This window comes from Miniopterus natalensis, chromosome 4, assembly GCF_054644295.1.
Source record: "Miniopterus natalensis isolate mMinNat1 chromosome 4, mMinNat1.hap1, whole genome shotgun sequence".
In the NCBI taxonomy this organism is placed as follows: Eukaryota; Metazoa; Chordata; class Mammalia; order Chiroptera; family Miniopteridae; genus Miniopterus; species Miniopterus natalensis.
The window spans coordinates 59918419-59938384 of NC_142084.1; the positions used below are offsets into that span (position 1 = coordinate 59918419).

At 46.9% G+C, this 19966-nt stretch overlaps 1 protein-coding gene across 1 annotated transcript; it reads right to left on the reverse strand.

Annotated features, from left to right (window-relative positions):
- Positions 1 to 4459: 4459 nt before the first annotated feature.
- On the reverse strand, positions 4460 to 13411 carry PNOC (prepronociceptin). The gene is made up of 2 exons (XM_016213847.2): positions 13286 to 13411; positions 4460 to 4861 (listed from the first exon to the last, which is right to left on the reverse strand). Exons 1-2 carry the CDS (start codon positions 13409 to 13411, stop codon positions 4460 to 4462), a joined length of 528 nt encoding a protein of 175 aa, XP_016069333.2.
- Between the last annotated feature and the right edge of the window lie 6555 nt (positions 13412 to 19966).

A 19966-nucleotide genomic window follows, 5' to 3' on the forward strand; every position in this document is an offset into this window, starting at 1 on the left:
GAGGTTGTGCTTTAGCCTTTTTTCTCACCTTGAGATAGAACGGAGGTAAGGTGCGTTTGCTCCTGTGTACCCCATCTCTAAGAAAGCCCAGATAGAATCTGCTGCTTTAATGCTGTTCGCCCAAGCCTCCCGAATCTGTACTCTGCCTTTGAGTTGGGCATTCTTCACTCGCGGCCCTGGTCCCTCCCAGGCTTACCTTGATGGCTGCACCTGCAGACCCCCTGACTTTCTGCTTCTGGGTGTCTGACCAACAGGAGACACCGGCTGGAGTTTGAGGGGCTGAAGGAGAGAGGAGTTGGGGTATTGCCGCTCCTGGCCCTTACTGTGCTGTGTGTGAATGGCGGCACGTCCCCGCTGAGAGCTCGGCTCAGTGGGTTTCAGTGACTTCCCCCTTACCCTGGCTCTCCACCTCAACAGAGCGCCTAACCCCCCCTTACACTGCAGAAATCGACTCTCCTCAGTTACTCTGGGTGCAAGACGTTTTTCGGCTAGACTCTGATCGTTATACACCTTAACATGTTTCATGTTAAATTGGAGAAAAAAATGACACCAGCAGGTTTGTTGAGGCTCTGCCCCTTGGTTAGAGCATGGTCCTGATGTGCCAAGGTTCCCGGTTTGACCCCTGGTCAGGGCACATACAAGAAATAACCAATGAATGCATAAATAAGTGGAACAACAAATTGATGTTTTTTTCTTGATCTCTCTCAAATTTAAAAATAAAAAAATAAAAATTTTAATGCAAATTTCTACTGAGTCAGAAACAACAGGGGTGGAGGTCAGGACCCAACAACTTGCCCTTTGGTGACGTTGCCATGCACAGGGAGTTTCTGAGAACCTCAGCCCCTCTGCCCCACCCGTCCATCCACCCAGTGGCATCTAGGACACAGCACAGGCCCGTGTTTATGCTCACGTATCTTGCTTGTCACACTTTACATAAAGCAGAGCCATGTACTTTCTGTCTCTGCCTCCCAAGAGAGGCAGCTCTGATGGTGTGTTTGGAGTCTGCGCTTCTCAGTGACTTCGCTTAAAAACAGCCAACCAACCTATTAACCGTTTGCTCAGAAGTTTAATGGAGAAATACCTGTTTAAAACAGTCGAAAAGAACAGCTCTTTTACAAACAAGTTATGGCAGTGACAAGTCAAAACCCCAGGCTTGCTGCCCTGTTCCTTTAACCCACCCATAGAAGAGAGAAGGGGTGGGTGAGGAGAGACGGGGCCATTTACATGTTAGCTGGAGGAATTACAAAAATACACTCTGATGTAGCAACTGGGTTGTCACGAAACATGCCATGGTGGGGGAGAGATGGAGGGGGCGGGAGGGAAGACAACCAGACGGAGGTTCTGCGCCCTGGGGGTGGAGACCTGGAGGCAAAGCCTGGCTCAGCGCTGTGGGAAGGAAGGAATCCGGATGCCCAGCCGGCAGGTCTGGGGATGGAGACATGCTGTTTTGGGGATCACCCGGACACCTGGGGAGACAGAAATAATAATGACAAACCAGACAGTGTTGCTGACTCTTCCATCCTGTTTGCCCTAGTGACCAAGAGATAGAAAGGAGGCAAAGAAAAGCTACCAGTCCAATAAACAGTCCCTAAAGCAGCAAGAGGGGTTCCCGAACTCTACACCTGTTTTTGCTATATAATATATATAGACCTACTATATAGTAGACTATTATACCCCTGTATAGTCTATTGGCATGACTAACAGAATAAAGGGGAGGCCTGCGGGCTGGCACAGGATAGGTGCCCTGCCCGGAAACCGCTCTCTTATCCCTGGTATATGGAATCTATGTGTAGTAGTTTATTTCTTGAGGCTAAGTTATATGCTCACCTGTGGTCCTCTTACACTGCAAGTGCTCTTTAAGCCTGATTTCACTAATTCCTCACCACGAATGAATATGCTCACTTTCCACTGTCTATCAAGGCCTGGGCCAACAGAGAGGAGACAGTATAGGGACAGGGAAGGGGACGGTAGACACCCAGGCCAGTGGTGTCCTCATCAATGTTTGGGCCTAGTCCTGCACCATGATGTCCTTTCTTCCTAACGCATCATTACACTTTCTGAGTAGGGTTCTTCAGCCCATTCCAGCATCAGCCCCGTTTCCTCCAGCTCAGCAGTATAGATTGGCACTGGATATCCAAGGATTATGGATTGGTATTGGCAACTGGAGTCCCCCAAGCTGGAGAAGCCTCAAGCGTGGGTAGGACTGGTTGGGGTGTGTGCAAGTGAATAAAAACAAGGTTTAAGCTGCCTGTTATGGACTTGTAAATACACATCCATCTTGGAACTTGGTGACCATGAATGTGTGGAAAAAGAAAGAGATGATTGCAGGAGGAGGAGAGCAATCGGTAAAACCCAAATGAGCTGGTTGATGTTTCTCGCGTTTCCATCAGGAAGTTTACATCTGAGCAGAGCAGCAGACAGAAGCTAGCTAGTTACCAGTTTTGTCTCAGTGCCTCTCGGTTGCAAACTTAATAGAAAGTGAGAAAAACCAATTGCCCGAGTAGGGGCTTGAATAGTTTTTTGTGTTTTTTTTTTAAATAAATTGATTCCTGCAAACGTGACTGATTTTAAACTGTCTTTAGGGAAAAAAAATGGTTGTAATTCAGAATTAGACATGAGCTTCAGTTCCCTTAAGAGCCACTTTATAGAAGAATGTCTTTGGGAGAATTCAACCCATGCTACTTCTGAAAGATTTATTGTTGAGTATGGTGCAGATGTGGCCTAGGAGGAAACAGAATGCTCGTTAATGACCCAGGAGCATGACTTCAAAAACATTCAGGTTAATTCAGGGCCTTTGCAGATGAGTCATTCTGCTAAAATAAACACAGCAGCCTTCTCACCACCTGATACATATGTCCATATTTGGCAGCAGACCTTTTGCAAACAAGCTGGCCTACCTGCAAAGAGCTACGTGGGCTGCCTCCCTGCTGAAGTGAGTGCCAAAGATGAACACATGTATTAATATACTTTGAAGGAAGATTATTAACAATCTGGCTGCCTTTGCCAAATGGGATGCAAAATAAAACAGCACGTGCAGGCTTTTTCTTTTATGCCTCTGAGTCAGGGAAAAGCCCCACTTGGGTAATGTTTTGGAAATGCTTTGGGCCAACCGATTAGTTCCGTTGGGGCACATTTTTAGACTGTTTCAGAAGAGGTCTGAGACGCTACAGATGATCTGATGCCCGTATGTAAATTAGGGCACATAGGCTTGATGGATTTTTGTAGATTTCCAGGAAATTGCACTGTGCTAGTTCTCTGTGCCACTCACCCATTACATGTAGGTTGGTGGGCTGAGGAAAGTGGAATTTGCAATGACTGGGCAATAAATCAGGGTCGTTGATGTTTATTATCTGATACGCCTTATAGGTACATGTATAAGCATAGCTGTGGGGGTAAGAACAGACCAGAAGGGAGAAAACAATAAGGGCAAGCGTGAAACCAACAAAAATAAACCAAACATGTCCCCGGAAAGAAGCGAGAAGTGAGGAAAGATGATCCCTTAGTCCCTGTTCTAAAAGCTACTGGGTGCGTTGGGCCAGATTCTCAAAGCTCTGGGGCGATGCCAGCAACAGCAAGGAGTTAGTCCATTCGGCCAGGTGGTAGGATGGACACCTGACGAGTGGAAGAAAAAGAGCAGAAAGTGTAGCTCCTGGTCCTAACAACAACTTCTTGACTGGGGAGAGTGGGAAAGTTTCCTGGTTTCCATGGAATCCAGTAACCTTGAGATATAGGCGGGGAGAGATGGAGACAGCTAAGCTGTTTTTGGAGGTGAAAGAGCAATATCACAGTCACAGAAATCAGACTCTTTGCCAGCTTGTAAGGGTCGGTGTAGCTACCGGTCTTAGAGAGAAAGTTTCTGAGGAAAGGTGAGCTGAATGGTTGCCATGGCAACTGAATAGGTCCACTTAACTGTCCCCATAGTAACTAAGCTCCTGGAGAGTTATAGAGGAATTAGTTATCTTAACCTACTCCTGTTATCCCCATGGTAACCAGTCTCTAAATGGCAGTGGTCAGCCTTAAGAAGCAATCTTAAAAAAAAAAAATCTTTGCTGCCTGGCTGGCATAGCTCAGTGGTTGAGCGTCAACCCATGAACCAGGTCATGGTTCAGTTCCCAGCCAGGGCACATGCCAGGGTTTCGGGCTTGATCCCCAATAGGAGACGTGCAGGAAGCAGCCGATCAATGACTCTTATCATTGATGTTTCTCTCTCTCTCCTTTCCTCTCTCTGAAATCAATAAAAACCTATTTAGAAAAATAAATCTTTGCTCCCTAGAGAAAGGGTGGGCAGGAGGCTGGGGGGCTGAATTTACCACCCAGGCCCCAGGGTGTGGGGGGGTGGGAGGGCTAAGGTGCTAAGACAGTTAGGTGTATGAGGTTTCTTCCTGTCCCCAGCTCATTCCTGCCCAACTCACTCATGGGTTGCAGTGGACGGTGCAGCTGGGAGGGGCTCTCCCTCCGGCTACACATTACCATTCCGGTTCAGGGTGCGCCGGCGCTGGCTGGACTGCATGCTCAGGACCAGGTACTGCCTCATAAACTCACTGAACCGCTTCTGGTTGGCCAGCTTCCGGGCCGACTTCCGGGCCCCGGTGAAGCCCCCAAACCTCTTCTGCAGCTGCTTCTGCTCCTTCTCTCCAGCCTCAGCCGTGCCGGGCTCGGCCTCTTTCTGCTCTTGGAACAGGCTCCTGACACGGGGCATTCGTTTCAGATGCATCTCGGAGGCTCTTGGCTGGTAAAGAGCAGCTGCCAAGTGCTCTGGGTGAGCAGGGCCGAGCTGCCAGGAGCCCCTGGCCATGATCTTGGTGCATGGAGTCCAGAGGGGGCTGGACAAGACCTTCCCTTCACACTCCAGGATGCACACCTGCAAAGACAGATGGGGGGAAGGGAGACATCTATTAATCCAAGGCAATGAGGAGATAGAGTCCCTCTATCTTCTATATCTGTACCAATGCAAGTACTTCTAAAGCATCTACATGTAATTATTTAGGTTCATGGAGTTTCAAAGTTGGAAAGAGACAGTAAGCTACCTGGCCCAGCTCCATCATTTCACAGATGAAGAAACTTGGGGCTCAGAGATGTGAGGTTAACTTATCCCAGTGACACAGCAAGTCAACGCAGAATGCATGCCCTAAAACTGTATCCTGTTATAGCCTTAGTTGGGTTTTTGGAGCCAAACACAGCTCATGAGGGAAGACTTTTATTGTGTTCTTTTATCAGGCTTGGGAGAGATCAGATTGGCTTAAGAAATTGGGGATGCCAAAGCACGTTGTTAAATCTGCATGGTTATTTTAAGGTCAGTAGGAAAAGATCAATCCTGGCATTAATTTTTCACACCCCACACACTAGTCATCACTATCTGTGCATGATTTATAGAAAAGGAAGGTCAAAGCCCTTTGGGATGCAGGAGGCTAGGCAATCGGTTCCAGGTGGGGAAGAGGGGCCATCAGATATAATCCGGCAGACCTGTCTGTGCCCTGTAGTCTCTATCTGGGGAGCAAAAACAGTCACCCAGCTGTTCAGAGTGGCACAGATGCCTCTGTGGGTAAGGTTTCCAACCTGACCCCTACCCAAGGAATGAGATGTGCAGGCAGCTTAGATCACACACCTCTAAGGCTATTCCACCAAACCCTAAAAGCTTCTTCAATCCTTCTCCTGCATGTTTTTGCCATTCCTGACCCTCACCTCTTTCTGTCACCGCTTGATCTCTCAGTCTCTTCGTGTCTCTCTGAATAGCACCTTGTTCCCTAGTTGGCTCGGGTCTAGAACCCTGGGCATACCTTCAGTGTCTCTCTTCTCAGAAACCCCATCCCCCATCCAATCAGTGTATGTTTGCCCTCCTTCCCACCCCTCCTTCCTAAGGACCTCTTAGGGCAAGGTGGCGCCTAAGTGAGCTCTCCACCTCTGATCTTACTGCTCTGAACCATTTTCTAGCCCTTGCAGAATAATCTTCCTGAACAACAGGTCAAATCACATCATTACCTGCCCCATAACTGTCCAATATTTTGTCTTTGTCCATAAGTATAACTTCAAACTCCTGAGCCGAGCATTCGAGCCCCTTCCCCAGCCAGTCCTAGCCCAACTTTCAGTCTTATTTCTGATTCCTCCTCAACTCTCCTTCCCCCTTCAGGCATATGGGCCTATTCCTAGAGCCTCAAACATACTAAGGCTCCCCCAACCCCCACCATGCCTTTTCTCAATCTGTTCCCTCTGATGGAATGATCTCCTGCCACCTCCCTTTGGGGCCAGCCAGGCTCCAGTGCCACTCCTCTGAGATGCCTTCTTCTGGCTCCCTGGCCGGAAAGGCCCTTTCCTACCTCTGTGCCCCCACAGGACTTTGTGTTGCTCTTGAGGAAATTTGAATGCCTAATATTATTGTGATGTCTTACAAGGCAGAATATGACAAGTTAGGGACCATCTCTTACTCATGTTTGAGTCCTTTATAGGAATCTTCTCCATCCAGTAAATAGTAGGGTTTCCCTAAAGGTTTGTTGCCCTGAGCTGAATTAATCAAGAAGCCACTTTATGTTTAGCTAAGTGTGGAAAGGGGAAAATTTTTTTTAAGAAAAGAACAGAACCCTGGCTGGTGTTGCTCAGTGGTTAGTGTCAGCCCATGCACCAAAGGGTCGCGGGTTCGATTCCCAGTCAAGGACACGTACCTGGGTTGCAGGTTTGATCCCTGGCCCTGGTTGGGAGGCAGTCAATCAATGTGTTCTCTCAAGTTTATGTCTCTCTCTCTCTCTCTGTCCTTCCTTCCCTCCCACTCTATCTAAAATCAATGGAAAGATATCCTCGGGTGAGCATTAACAAAAAACAAAACAAAAACAAAGGAAAGGAAAGAAAAAAGAAAAGAGAGAAAAGAAAAGAAGAGTCACTAGAAGGCCAGGAGTTGCAGGCTAGGGACCTCTTCACCTGGCTGTAAGCTGTGCTGTGGGGAGTCTGTACGCATTCAGGTATCTAATGCTGGGAATACAAAGGGGAGCCCCTAGTGAGGATAAGTGGAGGGAATCGATAGGACAAAGGAGGGGATCTGCAGCTGAAGTCACCTAGTGGCCACACTGGGAAGTGGCCCCAAGTCTTGTACAGCAGCAAAGCATTGCTTAGAATGCTATTGCCAGGAGGGATCTTCAGCTGTACCTGGTCCAAAGGGTCCCACATCTGGGTGTGAATCCAAATCATTTACAGAATTTTTAAAAACACAGAATTTCAAAACCCAGTTACATCCCTGAAGAACAGAACTAGGGCTTGCATTGATTTCTACAAAGCTCAGGTAATTCTGAAATTTGCCCAGGTTTGGAAACCACGGATGTAGTCCATGTTCACATGTTACAATAAGATTCAGTAATGCATCCAAAACTACACTGTTAGGGCGAGAACACAAATGTCTCGAGTCCCACCTCAGGACATTTCCCACTCAACGATTCGTGTGTGCTTGCAATAGTCCGAGCCGATGGAAATGAATGGGGGGATAGGATCCTACGAGACACAAAGGTAAAGTCCTGATGGGGAAATTGCTGGACCAGGGAGGAGAAAGAGACAGAATCCAGTGGGGGTGCCACCCTCCTTCACTGGTAAGGTGTCCAAGGAGCACCCTTTGCCAAGCCTGCGTGCTAGACAGAGGTGGTGATGTTGGCACCTACTGATAGTCAAGCCGTGGTTTTTCGAGCAGGTCTTTTCCATTAGCTTTTCTTCAGAGAAGCTGGCAGAAGTAATGCGTGGTCAGTGCCAACTCCGCTGAGATACCTAGAGAAACCTCTTTTTCACACCACAGTGTCACTGAGTATGAAAGAAGGGTAGGCGACTCCCATAGATGGGGAGGGTGGACTTGAGAACAACCGTAGCTGCAAAGTTGATTGCTCTGGAAGGGTCGCTACTGGAGTTTGCTAGGATGCGAATCCTTAGCCTATACCCCTGGAGATTCTGCTTCAGGAAGCCAAGGGTGGGGCCCAGGAATTTGCATTTTTTTGCAAGCACTCAGGTGATTCTGAGGCTGGACTATGAGAAATCCTTCCTTGGAACTTGCTCTGGGGAGGAAGAAACCATCAGGGAACATGGTGCTCAGAGATTCCATCAGAGACAGGCTCACGTGGCTCTGTACGTAGCCTGCTCCCGAAACACTTTGAAGAAAACCGGGCAGAACCAATTTGCAACATGTGCTTTCAGATTATAATCCTCTTGGGTTATTAGTCTACGGCAGTGAGTGTCAACTGGGGGAGATTTTCCCCTTTCCCCCCACCCCAGGAACATTTGGCAATGTCTGGAGATATTTTTGGTGGTCACACAGGGGATGGGTAGGGGGGATACTATTGCTATCTGTGGGTGGAGTCCAGGGATGCTGCTAAACATCCTACACTGCACAGGACAGCCCTCCCCCCCACAACAAATAATTACCCAGCCTAAACTGTCCTCAGTGGTGAGTCTGAGAAACTGTACTCTACAGAGTCAAAGGGAAAGCAGGAAAACATGCGTAGCAGCACTTGGAAAGCCAGGAGGAGTGTAGAATTTTAGCATTGAAATGGACCTTGGGGCACACCCGGTCCAATCCTCGCAGAATAGTGCCCCCGAAATGCTTGCTGAATTGTCCTATACGTTCAATTTACAGGAACAGGTGGAAGTTGTTAAACCTAAAGGCTATTAGATCTTCTGCAAGTCCCTGGGGTTTCTAGGCCCAGATGGTAAGGAGATTGTGTGTCAATCAGAGGAAATGAAATTCTATGATCAAACCAGATGCATAGCCCCATACCAAGACTCGTCATACTGTTAGATGAATTAGTTACTAGCAAAATCATCTCAACTCGTGATTTAGGAGGTTTTAGGCAAATGTGAGGAATCCAAATTCACAACAGCATTTGTAGCACCAGATGGGCATCGGAGCTTAATGCCGAACCGTCTGGTCTGAGGGACCCACCAGCCTCTTTCCAGAGATGGGTTAATAGCCTATTAAGTGAGCTGGCCGCATTTTCACAGCCCACACTGATGACATTGCTATATTAAGCCAGAGTGTGGGAGAGCATCTGGAAAGTCTCAGATTGATGCCAAATTGATCTGTAAAGCTGGGCTTGTGGGGAAACTGAGCAAAGGGCCACTTGGGTGTCTGGGATCACAGACTAGGGAACAGGCACACAAGGCCATTGGAAGGAAGGGAAGCAGCTCATTCAGGTTGTCAGGTCTCTGCCACTAAAAGAACCAAACCACTTCTGACCAAGAGACACCCAGGGGCTGTTTGCTTTAGGAGGTTCTGCTAGAATACCTGAGGGCCGGCTCTAGTGGCCAGCAGATGAGAAGTGCAGAAGAAAAACATGTAAGAATCTCCTACTACAAATCAACAACGAAGGGTTGTCATGTGATGAAGATAGAAAGCACTAACAGATGGCAGTTTCTTTTGCTCCTAGAGATTTAGGAAGTTTTAAACTTCCCCAGACCTCTCTTGAGGGTTACCTTGTTCTTTGTCTCTAAAACATGTAGTTTTTTTCTCTCCTTGAGCTGATATGGTAAAGCGCCATTTGCAATTAGGTGAAAGTCCAGGACATTGCAGTGGGCTTTGTATGTGAGTCATTTACTGACCAAAATTATAGTTGGAGCAAAAGCCAGCCATACTTGGACCATGGACTTGGGGTGAGAAATAAAGGCATTCTTGATGAAGTAAGGGGTCCAAAAGGCCCCAGAAATTGCTCAGGATTATGTAATTTGGTGGAGGGGTTGGGAAAGTGACTCTTGCTGAACCAGCTGAGACCCCCTCACCCCCCCCCCCCCCATTATTCACAGAGAGGACATACCCAAGAGTTGCAAGATTTGAAAATGAGATGTGGTTGCCTACATTCTAGACATTTCATAAAATAAAATAAAAAATAGGTTAAAAGTAAATATAAACTAGAAACCAAACAGCCAGGCCTCCAGTTCCTCTGGGGGTCAGCAGGCACTGCAAAGGGTTTATCCCTCACTGTAAGGCTATAACTGGCCATTTTTGAACTTATTTCAAAGAAGTAAGTCTGTGTCACGCACTGGGCCACGTGTGGGATGCTGAGACCATCAGCAAAGGAAGCTCATACCTGATGGTGAGAGAGAGACTAGCAGATACAAGTAACTATCAGAGCACAAAGGAGGGAGGGGCCGGCTCTACTAGGGGCAGGTGCAGAATCAGCACAGTGCTCTCATAAGAGGCGAAACTTAATCAGGGTTTTAAAGTACAAGTAAAGAGCGGGGAGAGGCATGTGCAAGATGGGAGGGCATGTTCCTGGAGTCGTGGGAAGGCCAGGAAAGGAAGGTGGGATTTCCGGGGAGTGCGGACCGTGATTGGAGCCCAGTAGAGACCAGATGAGGGGTGTCCCTTTGGGTGTTACCTGCGGCCTGGGGAGAGCTGAAGGCCTGGATATGGGGATGGCATCTCAGAGGCAGAGAGTCCATGGAGGTAAGAAGCAAGGGATCTCTGGGGTCACTATGTTTAGGGTGTGGGGAGAGGAACAGAAGCCCAACAGGAGGCAGAAAACAAGAGTCAGAACAGGGAAGAGCACCAGGTAAATTCACCAAGAGGGGAGCCTGCCATTCGGCCTGGGGATTCGGTGCTTAGGAGCTGGTGACCCTGAGAGAAAAGCTGAAAGCCACTCAGTGGCAAGGGGGTCAAAGTCGTAATCGTTCAGAAAAGTGACGACAAAGAGAAGAAAAGAGCAGGTGGGGGGGAGGGGGGAGGAGAACACCCAGTAGGGAAATCAGTGGTACCACAGAAGGAGGGAGAGACGGGCCGGAGTGCAGATGGGAGGCAGGTGGAAGGATGGAGGCAGGTCCTGAGACGGCCATGAGGGGACTGGAGAGAATTTGTACTTGCTGGCCGCCGCCTTCTTCGACGGGGCAACCCAAGGTCACGGTGCCCAAGTGGGCGGGAAGGCACACTAGCATTTCACCGTCAGGTGTGACATTTGTTATAAGGAGATCACATAATCTGTCAGTGATTTTCCTTGTAAAAAATACCTTAGAGCAGACTCAGGGTTATCCTTATCGTTAAGTTCCTAATGCTTTCTTTTATTGTAAAATACACATAACACTAAATTTACTATTTAACCTTTTTTTTTTTTAATTCCACACCCAAGGATATTTTTTCTATTGCTTTTCAGAGAGAGTGGAAGGGAGGAAGGGAGAGAGAGAGAGATCGAGGTGAGAGAGACACATTGATTGGTTGCCTCCTGCAGTAGGGATGCAGCCTGCAACTGAGGTACGTGCCCTTGGCCGGAATCGAACCGGGGTCCCGTCAGTCCTCCCGCTGATGCTCTAACCACTGAGCCAAACCGGTTAGGGCCATTTTAAACATTTTTAAGTGTAGTTTCGTAGGGTTCGCAAGTACACTCTCAATGTTGTGTCACTGTCACCACCATCAAACTCCAGGACTTTTCTATTTTCCCAGCCTGGAACTCTGTACCCATCAAACCCCTTCTCTCCATATTCCCCAACCCCTGCACCCACCATTCAACTTTACATCTCAATGAATTTGACCACTGACCACTATCAGTAGAATCCTACAGTATTTGTCCTTTTGTGTCTGGCTCTTTTCACTTAGCATAATATCTTCAAGGTTCATCCATGTTGTTATATATGCCAGAATGCCCTTCCTTTTTAAGGCTGAGTAATATTCCATTGTACATATGCATTATGTTGATTCATTCGTTGTTGATGGACACTTGGGTTGTTTCTACATTTTAGATATTGTGAATAATACTGTCATGGACATGGGTGTACAAATATCTTGGGTCCTAATGCTTTCTTTTTTTTTTTTTTCCTAATGCTTTCTTGAGTGGAAGGTAAAGGGTTGCAGTTAAAGCTAGTGACTCAGGAATTGTGCATAAGCTTAAGTCTGATCTAGGCTGCAACCTGAGAGCCTCAACAGTGTGGCAGTTATGAGATTATTGCTTATCAACTCCTTCACTGGTTTACAAGCAAACTAGTCGTCTACTCTGTTTACTGAGACCAAGGGAAAATGTTGTTTTGGATGAACTTTTAAACATCTCTGGGCTGCACAGAGAAGACATGAGGGCTTTCTGTGCTCTAGCTAAATTTAGCTTTTCTCAGTTCCTTAAATGCTACTCCCCTCCCTCCTATTGGCATTTGCATACGCCCCCTCCCTTTGCACTCACACCTCCTTTTACAACCTGGGGCCCATTCCCTGCCTCTTCACTCCCGCTCATCTTTAGGTCCCCTTAGATTCTTCAGTTCCTCCAAAAGCCCCCTTTGCCCCCCTAGACTAGGTTGGGGTCCACTGCTCTGTTACCCCAGCACCTAGTAATTACTCTCTTGTGGAGGGATTGTGGATTCTTTTCTCCCACTGCTTGCAAAGTCCATCCATCTGCTCCCCTTTGGGTCCCTGTCCCAGTCAGATGGATGAATGAGAGGGACGGGTAAACGTTGAGTGGGTTATCTGGGACTGCTTCTTGTGGTGCAGTAGTTACTACCGCTCAGAAAACAGGCTTGAAAACCACTGGGTGGGAAGAGCTGGGCGTCTGGGCCTTTTGGGCTGTGTCTGCTCATCACTGGTGCCTTAGCCCAGCTTGAATATTTGGTTCTATATTTGTACACTCGTCTTAAGGAACAGTAGTTACTTTTGGTTGTTTTTAAAGGTTGAGGAGTTTGAAACATGGCATCTTTTGAAAGGAGTTCATTTAACTACAAAGAAAAAGATAATTGAATTATATTGGATTTGATAGGATGGGAATAACTAATTAGATCAAAACAAAAGCAATGGAGAAAGCAGCTTATTTAATAAAAGGAAATTTAATGTCAGATGTGCACTTCAAATTAAAAAATTTAAATATAAGAGAGCATTTTAGGTGTTTCTTTGTAGAATTATCTGTATTATTAACAATGGAGGGCAGCATACATGTTCAATGGAGGGAGGATTCTGAAACAAATTATACTGTGTTCACAGAGAGAAATAGCTTAATGTTAATAACACGGGAAAATTATCCTGGTATAATATAGCAAGTGAAAACACTAGGATTCTTTCTCTGACCGGTGGGATTAAATTCGATGTCAGTGCTCTTTTTGGAAACTTCTCTGATCTGCCAAATCCTCTAGACTGAGTATGCGCTATTTTAACGATGGAATGAAATGGCAGCCTGGGCAGGCCTTTATGTGAACGTGGCAAAGTGGAAAGGCGACAGGGTTTGCCTTCAGAAGATGCTCAAGCCCGTTCCTGTTCCCTGCTGACCGCGCAGCCCAGGGCAGGTCACAGACCTCTGCGCGAGGCCTCAGTTTCTCACGCTGGGTCTGCTCCGGGGCAGCCAGGGAGGAGAAGACAGCCTACCTCGAGGCTGAAGCTGTCCAGAGCTGGGCGCAGCTTCTCCCTGCAGGTCAGACAGTCCTTCTGACAGCTGCTGGACACGCTGGAGAAGAGGCTGAGCAGCAGGAGGTCACACAGCAGGATTTTCATGGTGCAGGAGCGGCAGGCAAGGTACTGAAACGCAGGGGAGGGAGAAGGGCAGTTAGAACAGCCGTTCGGTGGGGCCGGTAGCAGCTGGAGACCCTCACGCGGGGACTCAGGAAAGACACTCCTCAGAGGGGACAGTGCTGGGGCCTGAGGTTCACCTTCCAGGAGGGAGGGGATTGTCCAGGGCACAGGTGGCCATTCCTGTCAGCCAGGCCTGGTGCTCATGCAGGGCTATTGTCAGGGCTCCTGGGAGAGCCGCCCTGGGATTCCTGCCCCTGGCTGACCTCAACATGCATGAGCACCTCCAGGGAGCTGAAGGCCTCACTCTGCAACTTCGCAGTGTGTGTGTGGCCCTAAGACCACCTCTCCAAGCCTCTGTGTTCATAGCTATAAAAGGGGAGTATGGTCATGTGCCACATTAATAACAGTTTGGTCCACAATGGACCACATGTAGGACCGTGGTCCTATAAGATTATAATGGAGCTGAAAATTTTCTATCACCTAGTGACGTGGTTGTCACGATCATGTCACAATTCAGCACGTTACTCCTGCGTTTGTGATGCTGGTGTAAACAAACCTACTGCACAGTCGTATAAAAATAGAGCACATACAATTATGTACAGTGCATAATACTTGATAATGATAATAAAGTACTATGCTACTGATTTATGTATTTACTATACTATACTTTTTATCAGGGGTGGGGAACACCTGGCCCTCAGGCCATATAGGTCTGGCCCTGCCAAGGCAACAGCAGATGGGACTCGAAATTCAATAAACCGAGGAGCTTTTCTCATGGCTGATTTTTAAGTTGATAATTTTGTATGGCCCATGAATGATGTTATAAATATCCAAATGGCCCTTGGCAGGAAAAAGGTTCCCTGCCCCTGTTTTAGCGTGGACGCTTTCTACTTATAAAAAAATGTTTGCTGTAAAACCGGATGCTGTGCTATCCCAGCAGCAGCCTCACGCGCCTCGTGTTCACCACATCGCTCGACTGCATCGCTTTCTCTTGTGCTGTCTTGTACAGTAACATACCGAATAGGCTCGTAAGCTCGGAGTACAGGCTATCCCGTAGAGCCTAAGTTTGCAGTAGGCTATGCCATCTGGGTTTGTGTAAGTGCACTCTGAGGTCCACACAACCACGGAATCGCCCAACAATGCATTTCTCAGAGTATCTCTGTCATTCAGTGGTGACAAGATGAGAACTGTAAGGGAAGTTTTGCAAAGTGTCGTGCGAGAGTGAGATGTGTAAAATAGGAGATTTACAAGTGACTCGTGTACTTCTCACCCTCTCCAGCCTTCCTGCCCGGCCAGGAATGCCCCACATCCCAAAATTCACTCTTTCTGGAGGCTTTCGCCAGGGGCCTTGTTGGTTCTCCTGCTAGCTGTGAGCCATCTCCCTGAGCACAGGGCCAACATAGTCATTCACCTTGGAGTAACACGTGGAGTTATTTATTAAAAAAAAGGATCACAGAAACTATTCTAAGATAATAGCTCCAATGATTGTTAGTTAGATCAGAAGTTTCTATTCTTTAGGTAGGATTGCCTGAAAGATGTTCAGTTTTCCCTTTTCCTCTTTAAATTTATCCTGCGATGAAGCCTCCTGAATCAAAAAGCTATTTCCTCGGACTGAACCACATTGGGCCCCTATAGAACCATCTTTACTTGGAGACTTAAATGGAAAGGGGAACGAGGGGACTTTCTGGAAATGTCGCAAATGTTCTTGAATGGAGTGTAGGTCACAGGGGTGTGCATTTGCCAAAACTCATTGAATTTAAATTTAATTCTGTGCATTTCACTGTACACTAATTTTACCTTAATAAAGAGTTCAGTGTAGAAAAACAAAAATAATTGCCTTTATTGCTTTTTCACCAAACTATGCTGAGAAAACGAACTAGACTTGCTACTCAAATGCAGTCTTCAGACCAGCAGGACCAGCAGCACCTGGGATCCTGTTAGAAACACAACATTTCAGGCCCCACCCCAGAACCACCGAATCTGGACGTGCATTTTTAGCAAGATTCTCAGGTGCTTCATACACACCCTAAAGCCTGAGAAGCACTGGAAGGACATGGACGTGAAATGGAGCAAGTCAACAGGAGGAGGGATCCTGCAGTTGAAGCCACCCAATTTCCACGTTGGGGGACCACCCCAGCTCTTCTTGTGCATCACGCAAGCATCTCATACCAAGAGGATGTCGACTGAAAGATGCTCAGTCAATGGTTAAGTCAAAGAGTTGACACCTGCGATGGGTTTTGAATGACGAGTCAGTTTGCCAAGAGGACAAAGAAGAGAGCATTTGAGAGACACAGGAAACAGTCTTTTCACAGGCACAGAGCAGTCAGGACGCAGCCTGTGAGGGGCTGGTGAGCAGGCTGGGGCACGGGGCCACCTGCCCCCCGGGGAAGCACCTGCTCAGAGAAGCTCTGTCCGATGGAGCAGGGCCTTGTTTGCTATCCTAAAGGGTTTGAGCTTTACCCTGTAGATGATGGGATGTCCCGGGCTAATGAATGCTGAGCACACACATCTGTACAAAGGAACATATCTCAAATGCAGTTTTTCTTCTCTGTCCCGAGGGTGAGTGCCTTAGTTGAGATTCATTGCCTTGGTTGTTGTGATAGCCCCCTAATTTGTCTGCCTAATGATCTGGCTCCTACCAAACCATCTTCAAATCTGATGACGTTACTTGACACTTCAGATAATTCTCTAACTCCTGTTGGGGTTGGCACCACTCCTGTTACTCACCCTGTCTTCTCTAGTCCCAGTGAGTCACGTAGAGTTCCCGACTCTATCGGGTACTTAATGGCTTTGTGTCTTGGCGTTTTCTCTTCCTTCTACCCGGAATACATGTCTCCAACTCATACTTCATACGCACCTCCAGAGTCATCCCCTCCGGGAAGCCATCTCCACCCCCTGGTCTGTTGCTGCAGATCACGAAGCAGCACATCACAGTGGGAAGCAAGTGAGCCTCAGGGGCCTGTCAGACAGGCACGGCGGCCCTATGTGGCCGAGTGGTTGTGACTGACATTCTCCCATCAGCTTATCACTACAGACTATCTGGGTTCAGATCCCAGGTCTGCAACTCAACCTCTCATCTGTAAAAATGGGACAATAATAGTATCTATCTCCTATGACAACTAACGGGTTAATGTTTGTAAGCAGTTAAAATAGCACCTGGCATGTAACAAGTACGATATAAAAGCTTAGAAAATAAAGAGCCCAGCACACAGCCTTCTCTCTATAATGCTCTCATCGTCTCTTGCAGGGCACTTACCACACTCTACTGTTAGCTTGGACATATTTCTCCCACTGACCTGGGACTTCCTGAAGGGCAAGGATCATGTTCCGTGGTTCTCTATTCCCAGCATTCAGACAGGGCCAGGGACTTAGGAGGTGCTCAAAAAAGTTTGATAAATGACAGTAAGTACCTCAGGAGCCCTCTTCCTTCTTCTTAGCAAAGGTAGAGTTGGGGAGTGTCTAGGAATCTGCCTCACTGGGGGCCCAGGGTGCTGATGGCCCAAGGGTCACTTCAGCATCTGCGCCACTGACAAAGTGTCTACTAGCTATTTGTTCAATTTGAAGGGTAGGAACTAGTAGGAACAATGCAACATGCCACCCTAAGCTGGAAGCCCATGCACGTTTTGGTAGAAGACTGGTTACAAACGGGCATGAGGCGTGGTTGGAATAGTGTCATATGCTGTTTGTAGGGGTCACAAGCTATGGAAGCCCATCACCACATCCCGGTTCTTTCAAAGAGAAAGTGTATCTTGAGTTCTAAACAGCCACCATATAAGCCAGTGTCTGAAACCGAGGACTGCTTGAATATGTCTTTGTACCCTGGCTCAGGGGTTAGAGCACTGGCCTGCGCACCGAAGGGCTATGGATTTGATTTCTGGTCAAGGGCATGTACCTGGGTTGCAGGTTCGATTCCTGGCCTTGGTCGGGGTGGGTGTGGGAGGCAAACAATCGATGTGTCTCTTTCACATCGATTTCTCTCTCTCTCTCCCTCTCCCTTCCTTCCTTCCTCCCTTAGGCTCTCTCTAAAAATCAATGGAAAAAATATCCTTGGGTGAAGATTAACAACAACAACAAAAATGTGTGTTTGTTTAATTTGAGAATTGCCTTTACATTTTTTTATTCTATTAAATTTCGGCCTTTCTAGTCCGGAGATATTTTTGTGGAATGTGTCCAGAATGTTATGGCCGTGCTCTCTGCGACCACACGATGGCAGCACCCGTATGCCACACAAGAAACAGGCGCGGAGAAAAGGGCCTGCTTCCTTTCTTAATACGGAGTTACAGCGCCTGTCTGCATAGGCTGAGCTGATCAGCTGTGACGGGTGTTCATGGAATGCTCTCCAGCTGAGGTTTCTCATGAACTGCGTGCACTGCGCCAGCTTGCCCATCCAGGAAATGCTTGGTGGGTTGACTGGTCTTTGTTACCTTAAATTCTGGGTAAGTGGGTTTTTAAGGGTGAGGTGCAGAAAGAAGATGAGCTCCGGGGACACACATGTAGCATGCGTTCCACTTGGTAGCCTTCCTGCATGGAAAAGGCGGGCCTTCTGTGGCCTGGCGCTTGGGTAACCTTATGAAACCTACTTGGCCCTCCCTGCTCGTCCACCTCTCTCAGTCTCCAACCTCCCTAATTCCCTTCTGTGTCCCACCCTCACTTTTAACAAGTGACTCCAACTATTATTAAAAAGTCATCCATACTCAGTGCTATTGATTCTCTTCTAAAATTTAAAGAATTTTTAGCCCGGCTGGGCGTGGCTCAGCGGTTGAGTGTTGACCTGGGATCCAGGCGATCGGGGCTCGATTCCTGGTCAGGGCACATGCCCGGGTTGTGGGCTCGATCAATGACTGTCTCATCATTGATGTTTCTATCTCTCTCTCTCCCTCTCCTTTCCTCTCCCTGAAACCAATAAAGATATATTAAAAAAAAAAAGAATTTTTAAAATGGAGATGACCACACAGTCCTATCTCACAGGTGATTTGTGATATCAAAATAAGATTGATATCAGTGAAAGCTCAAAATACATATAATTATCCTGAGAAAGGGGGCAACGTTTTGTACTTTTTGGTACTTCTCACAACACCTAGTACAAATGTGTCCTAGGTTAAGTTAGATTTTGAACTTTATTGAAAATTCAACAGACATTTTTCACTTTTAAGAAGGCCTGACAACAGCTATGTGCTTTATTTTGGTAGCTTCCTATATATGTTAATGCCAATTAAATGAAGGTGAGTTAATTCATGAGTTATATTTATGTTTAATCTTTGCACTTTGTAACTGTGACTTTGGGCAAGTTATTTCTCCACTGAGAACTTCAGTCTTCTCAACTGCAAAGTGGGGGTAACGACAGGTTTTCATTTTTGTTGTTTTATTGTACAACAGTAACTATCAGTAAAAAAGTTTACCTAAGTATGTTTCAATTCTACATGGTATTTCATGTGGTAAATCAAGCTCAGCCTACACTTCTATGTGGTGATACTATTATATTTAGAGATCTGGACCTCTCATATTGAATAAAGAAATGTTTAATTACCTTGTAGTTCAGTAATGACACCTCATAAATTTAATTGTGCTTCACTGTTTATAAAGATAAAATACCACTGTGTTTTAGACTTAATCTATTTGCATGTAATCTTGCTTCCAAGGACAATATAATTAGTTGCTTATCTGTTTTGAGAATTATGTATGAAGCTTTAGCCAAAGATAAAAGTTAATTATGTTTTATGTTATGACTTATGAGAAAGGCTGTAATTTTGGTACTTTCAGAGGAAACGAAAAGACGGGCAGTCTCCCTGCCAGGGACATGTACGGCCCCATCCTCCTCATCAAACCACATGGGTAGATATTGTTTTTTACAGGTTACAGCAGATTTTAATATTCATATACAGCCCTATAATCTAGGGCTAACATTGCCCTCTTTTTTGAGATGAACGTAAGTTTATAGAGGTTAAATAGCTTACTTAAGAGCATCTAGCTTATAAATAGCAGATCCAGGGCTTAAACTCAGGTTTTTTGACACTAAACAGTGTGTTCTGGGAAACCACGGGCCCCACACACTGGCTCTGCTTTGGAAAGGTTGGCAGATTCTGGTGGACTCTTGTTGGGATGGCCTCTGTTTACATTTGATAGTAGTCACATTACTGTTCCATTCAGAATACTATGGTCCAGATGTTGTGCTAATAGTTTCGTAAGCATCCATCCCATGGGTAAAGGGTATTGTCCCCATTGTACAGTTGAGAAGACTGAGGCTTGAGGAGGAGGAACAACAGCGGCAGAGCTGACACTCAGACCACCTGACTCCCAGGCTCATGCTCTCACCAGACCTCTCACTGATGTCTGTAGCAATCTCTCTGCCTTCGTGTGGCTGGATTCATTCTGAGGGCCTCCTTATGTCCTGAACTCTGGGCTCCCCCTCTTTGTTGCTGCCTCCGCCCAGTTCACAGGGGAAGTTTTCATTGTCTCCCACGCGCCCCGTCGCTTGGACCCATTGCAGACAGGACGCCTACACTTGGCTTGTTCACCGGCTATTGCCGAGGGAGGCCT

Bases quoted from the DNA above. Each gene is read 5' to 3' on its own strand.
- PNOC (XM_016213847.2), bottom strand. From the start codon at position 13,411: ATGAAAATCCTGCTGTGTGACCTCCTGCTGCTCAGCCTCTTCTCCAGC. The intron at 4,862-13,285 runs GTAGGCTGTCTT...CTGTCTTTGCAG, and splicing joins TGGACAGCTTCAGCCTCGAG to GTGTGCATCCTGGAGTGTGA.